Source organism: Cladophialophora bantiana, assembly GCF_000835475.1.
Source record: "Cladophialophora bantiana CBS 173.52 unplaced genomic scaffold supercont1.8, whole genome shotgun sequence".
Lineage (NCBI taxonomy): Eukaryota > Fungi > Ascomycota > Eurotiomycetes > Chaetothyriales > Herpotrichiellaceae > Cladophialophora > Cladophialophora bantiana.
The window spans coordinates 958,455-970,460 of NW_015971582.1; the positions used below are offsets into that span (position 1 = coordinate 958,455).

The window sequence follows — 12,006 nt, forward strand, 5'->3', positions numbered from 1 at the left end:
TAGCTCCTGACTCCCTTCAGATACTTTTGTACAAGTCGTTCATTTACCGACACTCTATCGCCTCTTCAAGCCTGTAATGGTGGCAGTCTTTCCTTTGCAGCCAGGCCGCATACACAACCTCGCAGGTGCCGGGACGCCTTCGACCTTCTCTACCTTGCACCTTCCTGCTGGCCAGAACACCAATACTAGTATTGTCGGGTGGCTGCCCTGGTGAACTATGACTTCCATCTCCCTACCTGCTTCGGTATCAGTCTTGTCACCCTTCGATTCAACTCCCGGTTCTCCTCGATCGTCGCAAGCCCACAGACGACGACCTTCTCGAAACCCAAATGCTCTTCCTCCTCCTCTACCGATCTTCTCCTTCAATCCAGGTGCGGTTGAGGATGCTACAGAAATAGAAGGAATGGATTCGCCGACTCAACGAGCCAACAGCGTGACTGCTGAGGTCGCTCGTCGCTCTACTAGGCCTCCTCCGCTTCCCGACTTCAAGTTCAACCCAGGTGCCAGCCTGCCAAGCGAGAGAAGTCCAAGTCCGACTCATCCTGTTCTTCAAGAGATGGCTCTCAATCAGCAGCGTGCTGTTCGTTCTGCTAAACCTGCGCCTCTGCCTGCATTCACCTTTGCTCCAAACTCAGCTTCTTCACAAGCATCTCCCAGTCCAACGAAACCAATCTTCGCTGACGCCCAACAACCACCTCGAGGGGGTCATCGAAGAGGTGGAAGTGAATTTGTGGGCGGTGGTGGAACTGATGGGCCCCAGTTGGTCAACACGAGCCCTGAGAAGCCCGAGTATCGTCCGCACCCGCCGATATCTGGAGCAAGGGGGCATGCCCACCGTCGTTCCCAAGCTGTGTCAGTCTCCGACATTGATACATCTGAGTTGATCAAGGCGAATGCTATGGCGAAGGCGCGTGCTGGTTCGACACCAACCACTCCATCCGACGGCGCACAGGCATTTCCATTCTCTCGTGCTAGCCCGCTGACCCGGCAATCAATGTCAAGTGTTGCCAAGACCCCCCCTTCATCTCCTCGACGTAGGGGTAGTGTCCCTGGAGTCCGCCCTCGTGTGGGCTTTTCTGACCATGTCGACGTCATACCCAGACCGTTATCCATGATTTCCTCCGAGACTGAAGGTAGCAACTCAACTATTCGAGGAGGCCACTCTTTATCCGGCAGCATCAATTCAATCGCGAGTCCAATCCCGCGTCCAACGTTCGTTGTCAGCCCGTCACACGATTCCATGATTTCGCCAGAGAGACCACAAACAGCTGACGCACTTTCTACCCTGTCTCCCGGAATGGCGTCGGACAAGACGAAGACTTTGTCTGTGATCAATCTACCAAAACGCCCTCTATCCGCTTCGGGATCACCTGGAACTCTAAGCTCTTGCAGTCCTCCTAACAAGAAGAAATATTTCTGGTTTAACCATTCCGGCAGTAGCTCACCATCAACCACTCCCAAAGTTGAGCGAGAAGACCCGATGGATGTGTTTGTCTCTCCGACTTCCGCTCTGCAAGGCTCAGGGAATGGACTCAGACCCCGGACTTCATCAGGCGGGTCTATCACGAAGAAGCGGAAATATCATACCTGGACGTCTGGAATCTTCTCCAGGAAATCGGAAAAGCGATCTAGCAAGACCAAGCAACAACATCATCCAATACCACCACCTTTAACAAGAACTCCCAGTGATCGGCTAAATGAGATTTTCGATGCGGATGATACGATCGTGATTCGCAACCCCTCGCCTGTCGCAACCAGGGTTCGACCTGCAGAAAACAACCTTGCCTCATTGAAGCATTGGCCGTCGAGTCAATTCGAAGAACAAATCACCAGTCCGGCCATTGACCTGGACGCTGCTCTGGGCCCTTTCGGGAGCGAGGAGAAGTTCGGACAAGATGGTAATGCCAAACAACCTTCAAGGCTGGCAAAACTTCATAGCAGCGAACGGAGGGGCACAATGGATGCTTTCGGTACAATCCATAGGAGGACTGAGTCAGCGCCGATTATGCCCGCTGTCAATCGCAACATCTTCGGCTTACACCATTATGGGAGCAATGCTTCCCTCTCTGAAGATGTCTTCGACGAAGAGGAAGAAGACAATTTTCTGGCTGAAGAAAATGCAGCACAGATCACCCCTATCGATGGTCGTAGTCAGGCCGAATCTACAGTCTCCCTTCCTTCGGGCTCTCCCAACACGAAAGCTGCAGGTGGCCTTGGTCTGTTCATCCATGAGGACTCCGGCAATGGAGTCATTATTGTTGACTCGGAAGACGACATTGCTCGGGTGGATGCTCGGTCCTCCAACTCGACAATCGAGGCTCCGGTATTCCAGCATTTCGAATCTCGAAAGCGACCCATGTCTTCCCCAATGGCTTTCGCATATCCGGCACCTCAGTCACTTTACGCGTCCTCCACAGACGGACGCACAACCTCAGCTTCAATGATGTCCTCACCTGATGCTGATCATATCTCTTTCGAAGCGCTCTCGCGACCGTCTAGATTCCTAGGAGAACCAAGTCCTGACATGATTCTGCGGGCATCCAATGACGATCTACCGTCCTTAAGTGACAGCATTTCGAGCGGTGCCGTGCCACGATTCTCCAGCAGTGCGGGTACAAGATCTTCCGTCGAACAACGTTCGGCATCCATGATTGACCCATCTACTTCCAGATCGAACAATCAGCAAGCGTGGAAACGTTCGAGCTTGGCCAGTCTCAATCGCCTCATCCCCGGGTCCTCCCATGGCAGCAAACTCAAGTTTGAAAGCGTTCCAGACAACGCCGCCACGGACGAAAAGAATAGAAAGAAAACGAACAGACTGAGCAAACTCATGCTATTCTGGCGTTTGAAAGAGAAGGCAGAGAAATGATTACACGTGGAATTTATCCATTTACGGCTTTATGAACAGCGCCTCGGCGTTGGGGGTACTGATGAATTATGTGACTTGGCCTTGTTGGGACGGCTTTTGCTGATTGCACAGCTTTACGACATTTCACGGAAGGAGGTCAGACGGCCACCATACCTTTTCTCACTCGAGTCAATCATGAAGGAAAAACACCCTTGTCACTTTACGCCAAACACATCAAATCGGGCATTTGGAGCCTCCATCGCTCAACCGGGTTTTCACTTTTTCTTGCTAAACATTGCGAAAGCTACACAACCAATTTCCAATAACAGGGCTGGCGTGCTGTCTGATAGAGCTTTACCTTGCTACAATATCGAACATGAAGACTTGATTCTGTTCATACCCATGGGCAGAAGATGTGGATGAGTCCAATTAAGCTGGAATTGACGGGACGAGCTTTGGGGGACGGGTCTTTTCTCGGATGGAATGGAAGAGACGAGATTTTCTATCGGATGGAATCGCGTGAGAGATTCCATCCTCTGAATACCTTAAGCGAAGTACAACCTCGTAGCGCTTGCCCTCGATCAGAATATTTTGATTGAATATAGTGTAATCGAGGAACAAGAAACGACCGTGGACTTTTTGCACTACAGCTATTTGCGAACCCTCTGCGCTTCTTTATCCACTGCTTTCTTTCCCCCAACGCGAGTGTTCTGTCGCCCGCTCCACAATCTTACGGCCTCGTTGTTGTCCGGCGTCATCACAGCTCGTTGTGTGCCTTGTCTAATTGCTTCACTACTCAGGCAAACCCACGATCTTCCGCTCTTCCTAGGGCGCGCTCAGAGTGCAGCCTCACCCCGTGCACGTTGAATATCGTGGAATCAGACAAGAAGACTCTTCTCGAGATGCAGAAGCAGCTGCAAAAGGAAACAAACAAGCTCGCGGAGATACGAGATAGGCATATTGCGCCATCTCAGAGTGACCCGTTTCGCGAGCCAGAGCGCAGTCGCGATTGCTCAGTGAAAACGGATCCAGGTTCAGCACTGAATGCTGCCCTCATTCAGAAGTGTGGTCCATGCCGATGTCCATGCCGATGTCCCAGATTTGCCAAACGCCGGGCAAGATGCCAAGAGGGGGTAGTTTGATATCCAGCTCACCCCTCACTGGGACGAGGCTGTGCTCACCCCCTGCTCGCCCTGGCTCCCCCATCATAGGGGCATGCATTGAGACCGGTCCCTAGTCTGCCGATCGCCTACCTGGATCCTTGCAAGCGCCGTGGCTGAGACTCGCCGCACTGGAAGACGACTGGTGGGAAATTCGCTAGGCAGACTTGACTAACGGCGATAGTATTTGCCTTTCTCCTGGAAGGCATTATTAAAGGTAAACATCGTTCTCGAGGCCGGCAGCGGTGCCGCTGCACCGTTGGCGCCAGAATGGCCGTCACCACACATCACCCTGCGCATGAGAAGGTGATCTTTGCGACCGCGAATGAGTGGTACTTTCGAGAGGAAGCCCACATTCCACGAGATCTGAACCGGTACTGCAAGGCGAATGCCCTTATAGAATTCCAGAGGGCCGCCGTCGATGTCTCGTTTGCGGTCTTTGTCTCCGCAGGCTGCTCGCACATCGCGACGGTGGAGGCCAGCGCCCAAGACAGGACGATCAAGGTCACCGTCTGGCACCTCGACCAGGAATTCACCGAGAAGTGGTCCACCAGCCACGAAGCGCCTGAATCAGAGTTCACGGCGGATAGATATGTCACCTCCTACGACTACGGCGCGATCCACGGTGGTATCACGGAAGACGGGCAGTGTGTCTTGCTCGTCTACCGACCGAAGGGAAGCACAACGAAGGCGTACCTTGTCAATGCGCACGGTTTCACTTGGAGAAAGCCTCCGTCTGACACGAACTTAGGTTACTCCATCAGCATCGGCACGTTATCCGAAGACAGCGAGTACCTCTTCTATGTCCGCTCAGGCGAGAAATTCGGGAGGAATGGACAAGCCAAGGTTGTCGAGGCCTACTCGATCCGACATCTGTCGTGCGCGAAAGCCGAATCGTTTGGCTTTGGCGATAATTACCAGATGAGGAACGTCTGTCTTCTACCCCATCTGCGGCTTCAAGGTCCAACCTACATGGCCATCGACACTTCCAGTTTCAGCGGCGACGACCACCAGAGAAACAGCCCGCCGCTAATCGTGTCATCAGACGAGCGATTGCATTGGAACTTTGCCGGCATCGACTCCATCACGAGTCGCGGCGGCAGAAGCTGCTTCGTGTCGCCAGACAACGCGCACCTCGTTTACGTCGAACCCGATGCGGCGATGCTGCACCACTGGGACCTGAACAAGCTGTCCTTAAGGCCCCTGGGCAGTGTCCGACTGCCTGGCGTCGAATACAGCACGTATCGGACCTGGTTTGTCTACGGCAAGGAGACAAAGATGAAGAACGCCATCGCGGATCAGATCCACGAGGTCCGCTATTCGCCCAAGTGCAAGACCGTCACGGTGGTCACCGTCAACGACTCAATGATCGTCGTCAACGTGCTCTCGACATTCAACCTCCAGCTGCTCCATCATGAGACGATCAAAGACGCAACGTGGACAGAATACGTCCCTTTGCGGATTGGATTCCATGAGACCACAGGGCTCAACGTCTTTGCCATGAGTCCAGCCGACTTCACCCGCGACCGCCAAGGCCTGTTGCGGTTGTTTGGGATGAAGGGAGTCCTGATCGCCATGCCAGAGGTGTTCAAGAAGATCAAGGCCCTCGAAGTTTACTTTGACAACATCGGCGAGCGGATTGCCGCGCTGCCGGACCTCGTGGACAGCAAACAAGTGATGCCTCTGGCCAAGTTCGAGTGGAAGCCCGGTGTCATGGACCGCAACGACGAATTCTCCATCCCGCGCACGGCTGGACCGACCACCGTCACCAATAGCGAGGACGCCCGACGCCAGCTCGACTTCTACACCAACGTCTACGCCCACCAATCGTCGTCGTGGAAGCAGGACAACACCCCAGAGCTCCGTCGCTTCTTCGTGCCACACCTGTTCAGCTTCACGTACCCCTGGGCCCCGGAGAAGCGGGTCAGCGTCTTTGGAGTAGTCATGAAGAACGAATACCATCTGATTTCGATCGGGCCGGCCGCCAGCTCGTCCGGTTCCGGTATGGAGATTGTTCGGGTCCTCTACGCCACAGACTCCAAGATCTCCCAAGATGAGATGGAACACATTGAAATCTACGATCTCGAGGGCCGCTACGTTCTCCGAGTGTACACAATGCACGAAGGCTGCTCGTCGTACTCTGGGGCCCCCATGCCCATCCCGCGGTGGACGCTGATGTCGCCTCACTTTCTCGAGGAGGATGCCTGGTATGACACTTTTGTCATCCACCGAAGCGCCCACGTCACGATGCCTGGCGGGTGGTCTGCCACGCCTAACCAAGCCATCGCCTCGTCGACGAACGTGTATGCATACTTCCAGCCCAATACGCTGGTCGTGCAAGATGAGATCAACTACGGTCTTCGTACCCGCTCCGCCTACGTGCTCCCGAAGTATCTCCTGTGGAAGGAATACGGTCTTCGTGGGCTCCGGAAAGGCCATCCCAATGACATGTTCTTTGGTGGCGGCCGCTACGCCGATACATTGGGGCCTTATTTCCGCAGTATCTATGACGACAGAGCGTACGACGATGCGAACCCGCTCTTCCCTAGTACCTTCGCCTTGGCTAGCAACTCCGACTATCGGTCGCAGCGGACCATTCACATCGACGCCTTCTTCCGCCGCATTCGACAGGATCGACTGAGGCTACTAAATAATGCTGTGACAGTTACCTGCGCGCTCCCGATAACGTGCAGAGCGCGCCCTGGCGCCACCCTTTCGTTCATGCGATTCGTTGCGCTGTATCCGTGGGCTGTCATCGATGTCGGTGCGGTGCAGGTCAAGAAGGGCGCGACCAAGGCAAAGACGGTGGATTATGGCAATAAGTGGTACAAGTGGCGTCGACGAGCGGAAGTCATTTGGCAGAATATCCGTATGCTCTTCCGCGTCAGCACCAAGGCCGTGGAGTCCGAACCGAACAAGCAGCTCTTGACACTGCCACTACCTGGGTTTTGCTCGTTTGACAACAAGCTGTACAAGCCTCCTCCGGTTGGAGCATCCTTCCCCTCCGACCGCGATGACTCCTTCTGGTCGTTTGTACTCGCGACCACCCCGTACAGCAAGGAAAAGTTCCCCAGGCGGGAGTCTTGGCTCCAGACGTCGGTGGCGGCGTCGGGCAAGGGCCCGGCCAGCCCGTTCACGAGGCTGGTTGAGGAAATCTTGGAGATGAAGGATCGTGACCTCCAACTGACCTATCTCAAGGTCGTGTGGCTGGAGAAGCTACTCGCCTGGAAGATGCGCACTTTCGGCCTCAAAATTTATCTGACCCGGACTGCGTTGCCCATGCTGGTGCTGTTCGTGATCCATCTGACGGTGGGGATCCTCCTGACGGGAGGCGATGGGCGCACCGAGGACCGGATCGGCCGGTTGGTCATCCTGCTGGCGACAATTGAGGCTGCGGCCTCGTGCTTTATTCTCTCAGTCAAGCTGCGTCAGGCCTACCGTATCCCGCGACAGTTCTTCCGCTCCATCTTCACCTATGTCGATGGTACCGCCCTGTCACTGGGTCTTGCCATGTTTTTCCAGATTGCCACCAGGCATGCGCCGCAGCGAGCGTTTCTGGGGTTTTCGACGCTCTTAATCTGGATCGCGGCAATCCTCATGCTGCGCATCTACAAGCCTGTGGGAATGCTGCTGCTTTTGTTGACGGAGACGATCCAGGAGATTTTCTCGTTCCTGGTGCTGCTCTTCTTCATTATTTTAGGTTCGTATATCAACTGTAGCTGAACATATAGCTGACGATGTGACAGGGTTCGCCTTTGTGCCGTTTCTCCTTTTAAGGAATACCGAAGGCACCGGCTCGGCACCCAACCCCTTTTCCAATTTTGCCATGTCCTTCGCGAATATCCTCAACTTCATCTCGTCGGACTACGGTGCGCTGGAAGCCTTTGAGGACTCGGCAGCGGTCCGCACACTCCGTGCGCTTTACATCATCATCATCACCATCCTCTTCCTCAACATTCTCATAGCGATGCTCAATCTCAAAATCAAAAATGCCGACAAGAACGCGGCCAACCTGTACCACCTGCAAATGGCGTCCTTGCAAATCGAGATCGAGCTGGGTCTGCTCTCTGCCTCCGAGCGCCGACGCAGAGACTGGTTTCCGCAGTGGTTTAACTACAGCATGACGGAGACGGAGACGCGCATGTGGGAAGACTACGTCGAGAAGAACAAACTCAAGTGGGACGAGGAGAATGACTTTGACGAGACGAAAGAGGACGCGCCACCCCCCCGGCCTCTTCGGCGTCCAGCAGCAGACGACTGGGCCGTCCCCCCAACAGGCCAGCTTCCCGCCACGAGCACCACCGCCGACGAGGATGACGTTTGGGCCACAAGTCCAAACGTTGATGTCGCCGCGGAAGCAGAAACACCGCCTCTTCCCCAGAGCGCCTCCTCGCCCAGCTCGTCGGCAACGCGCCAACCCAACAACGCGACCACTGCACCGTCGCGGTGCGAATCTCAGCTTCAGTCGCAATCTCAACCACAACCTCCACCTCCAACCGCCACCCCTTCCCCCTCACCCCAACCCGCGGCTGCAAGCGCAAGCGCCAGTTCCAGCACCACGACCGCAGACTCCTCCTCCGCCAGTCCCGGAACCGAAGGGACGCTGGCCTGCAACGTCTGCGGCGCGCCAGGGAAGCGCTGCACGGGTTGCAGAAAGGTGGCGTATTGCCGCAAGGAGCACCAGAGGGCAGACTGGAAGACACACATGTCTGTTTGCAAGAGGGATAGGGAATTGCAAGGGGGGCAAAAGTAGTAGATTCAGGATCGGCGGAGGAGGGGAAGACGAGGTTTACTGGCACATGTATGCGTGTGTGCGTCTGAGACGATTCTGTGGCTGTCACTTGGCTGACAATGGTACAATCGGGCGAGCAAGAGCACTGGATTTAGCGAGGGAGACATCGGCTTCGGGTTCAAGTTGTGCATCATGCGGCATTTTGCGTCCGAGTAAAACTATTCAGACTCGTTGCTGCTGCCGTAGCCGATTCTCCATCTTTACCAGCGTGCGCGAACTCATAGAGGATGTCTGCAGCTGTTGGATTCAATATCCGTAGATCTTGTGCTGGTCGAACGAGCCCCAGCTGTTCCACGCGTGAACGGTAGTACTCCCCATACTATATTGTCACTAATGTCGGGTTCTTCGTCATCAAGCCATTTATAGAGCGACAGGGACGGTATCATCCAAATTTCCGGCTGCCGTGAAGGTTGCCGGATACCGGCTCACAAGGTATATTGTACAAAGCAAAGGTGACTTACTGAGTTTGTCGGCGAACTAGAACAAAGTCGAGCATAGCGTTTACTACCTAGGATCCTGGGCCGAGCATGTGCCAGCAGCGTTGTCATGTCCCTCGTTGGGGCGCTTGTTGAAATAAGTGCCCAACGTCCCCAAAGAAGCCAATTTCAATGCTGGTGCATTGAAGACTTTAGTCCTGTAACTATGTTCGCAAGAGGATTTCGAGTGTAGGTGGTCGCCTAATATTACAGTTACTCCCCACTAGACTAAGCGATGTTTTGGTGAGGGCGGCAGATTGACCATGGGCTGTCGGCTGAAAATATTCAGGGGCCCGTACTGTTGTGCAGACTTTACCAGAATACCGTTGTTGCTCCCCTTCATATGATATAGAACGCGCTCACTTAATTATGCAACAATTTCTGAAGCGGATTACTGTTGGCGCGACCCACAACTATATCTCCGTGCTGTCAACATCCACGAACTCCCTCTCTCTTTTCCCTCCTAGTTTAGTCTCGAAGTTAGTTAGTAATCTACTTGTTAAACATTCTGGAGCTCTCTTCTCTTCCATGTGCCATGTCGTGACATAAGGAGGACCCGGACGAAATAGATGTTAGGGATTTCTTAGCAAGTAGGTAGAGTCTAGCGATAAGTATTGTAACAGAGCACTTCGGGGTTCGGCGTGCACGTGCAACAACGCACAGAGGCCTGTCCAGTAGGTCGGGAATCGAGAACGCGATTCTGGTTGGCACTGACAAGGCAACACCACCAACACCACCCAGAGGAGCAGCGGCTAGGGTACAAGCACCAAGCACAGCGGCAGCATCGAGAAACAGGACAGGATTGATCAAACACTCAGGAATTAGGTAAACGGCACCAAAAAGCCATGGAATTCATGATACTCTGTCAACTGTAAAGAATGGCACTCTGCCAGCACTGTAAACTGTCCCGCACTCTCCCTGCCAGCCCATTTTGGTTTGACACGTGACTAGACAACTCTCCCCCCCTGCTACCACTCTACCAGCCCGGCCCTGCCCAGCACAGCCACTTTGCCTTGTTGCAATAGTAGTCATTGTATTTAGCGTCGATAATCTAGAAAGCCTAAAGAATATATAGTATATATAAATCGCAGAGACACGAAAACAGTGTTCTAAAAGCTCAGTCATCTTGGCGGGGTTTAAAAGAATTTAAGGAAAGACACTCTCGCCATACGTAAGAAAAACATAAATTTTGTTAGCCAGAGAGAAGGAGTCGAGATAGCTGAGTTGTGTGCTGCGAGAAAATATCTTCAGTACTCGAGTCTAACCGGGGAGGGTGTCGATGATGTGTTCGAGGCGGCGACGAGAGCTGCATTGCATATAAAAGAGGAACAAGGACGGTAGCGTGTGTTGTGTGATTCTTTGACTGAATACGCCGTAGATTTCAGGGTCCCTCATCTCCTGATTGTTGTGACTATGTGAATTGTGAATTGGTGAACGACAACGGACACTCGCGGAATGTTAGGCACAGCGTAAGACGAGACTGAGATCTGAACTTTGATTGAACTCAAATACGCCTAACGATTTGGTGTTCCAAGGCTAGGCGCAGTTAAGCTGTATATAATGGTGTAGATACATACTAGAAAAGAGTGTTGTAGGTTCTTAACCTAATGAACGAGCTATTAGATTGTAGGACCATTGAAAGACTCATGTCTCGACCTTTGTCTCAAGACCTCTGAGGCAATGGAAACCACCACTAAGAGCCGCATCATTCTGTAATAGAGCCGTCGTCCTCTGATCGTCTAATAAATCGTTGGACTCAGCATCAAGAGTCCATTCCAGAAATTGATTGGTGTAATTAAGCTGCAAGCTTATATCCAATACACCTAGGCTCTTGCCGTACGTTGTGACCTTCTCCCAATCACGTTGGACGTTCTCCAGATCTCGAGAGAAGTAGGCAAAGCTTCGCTCAAATATCTTCAGGTTCAGTTCAGTCGCCATGGTCGGCTTGAAGTCACTATATTCGTCCTAGGTTTTCTTAGGCTCAGCAAGGACCAAGTCAGAAGCCTTCTTGACAGCGCAGAGAAATGCCTTCACATTTTGGGGTTCTTTTGTACGAACGTCTCGTTCCCGGTGTAAAGGATAGAGCAGAAGCAGCAGCAACCAAGCTCGGCGAGTTCGTCGATACGAAGCATCTGAATGTCGGTCTTTGGATCAACCCTGGTTTGCTCCTTGGGAGGTCACAGTGCGGGAGGGGTTCCTCCAGGCGGCCAACGACGGGGCACGTCTTGTCGACAGCCTGACTAAGGCTAGCAAGAGTAAGTCAAACCGGGCGATAGAGAGATGAAAGACCGAATTTGGGTGTCTTGTCACCACATTTGCCGTTGGTCGTCATCGAAAACAATGTCTTGAACTCTGTGCCACGGAAGGACGCCTGGAGCTCACTTGAAGACACAAGAAGCAGCAGTACGATATCGGCCAAGGCAAGCGCTTTTTTGATATAGCTACACGATACAAAGGCCCCTGGTGTGGATGAGGCTCTGGTCTAGGATCGACGTTTCATTCCTCTCCATTCGAGGCATTTGCGACTATCTAGACCCCGGGTTAAGTCTGAGTGCCTCCAGTGTTTCGCTAGTTTGGTGTGCTTAAAGCTGTCCTTTACCGCGCGGCCAGGCCGACCTTTGTAAGGGGGTTTACCGATCACTGATGCCCCTGAGCTTGATCACTGATGCCCCTGAGCTTGATCACTGATGCCCCTGAGCTTGATCACTGATGCCCCTGAGCTTGATCACT

General features: G+C 53.3%; 3 protein-coding genes across 3 annotated transcripts; 2 read left to right on the forward strand and 1 right to left on the reverse strand.

The window, feature by feature from the left end:
- Positions 1-217: 217 nt before the first annotated feature.
- Z519_06001 (uncharacterized protein) lies at positions 218-2,869 on the forward strand (the record flags this gene model as incomplete). Its single annotated transcript, XM_016763741.1, has 1 exon — positions 218-2,869. The coding sequence occupies one exon, from the start codon at positions 218-220 to the stop codon at positions 2,867-2,869; it is 2,652 nt and encodes an 883-aa protein (XP_016620065.1).
- A 1,409-nt stretch (positions 2,870-4,278) lies between these two features.
- On the forward strand, positions 4,279-8,761 carry Z519_06002 (uncharacterized protein; the record flags this gene model as incomplete). Its single annotated transcript, XM_016763742.1, has 2 exons — positions 4,279-7,708; positions 7,755-8,761. 2 exons carry the CDS (start codon positions 4,279-4,281, stop codon positions 8,759-8,761), a joined length of 4,437 nt encoding a protein of 1,478 aa, XP_016620066.1.
- A 2,159-nt stretch (positions 8,762-10,920) lies between these two features.
- On the reverse strand, positions 10,921-11,214 carry Z519_06003 (uncharacterized protein; the record flags this gene model as incomplete). The annotated part of the gene is made up of 1 exon (XM_016763743.1): positions 10,921-11,214. One exon carries the CDS (start codon positions 11,212-11,214, stop codon positions 10,921-10,923), a length of 294 nt encoding a protein of 97 aa, XP_016620067.1.
- Positions 11,215-12,006: the final 792 nt, after the last annotated feature.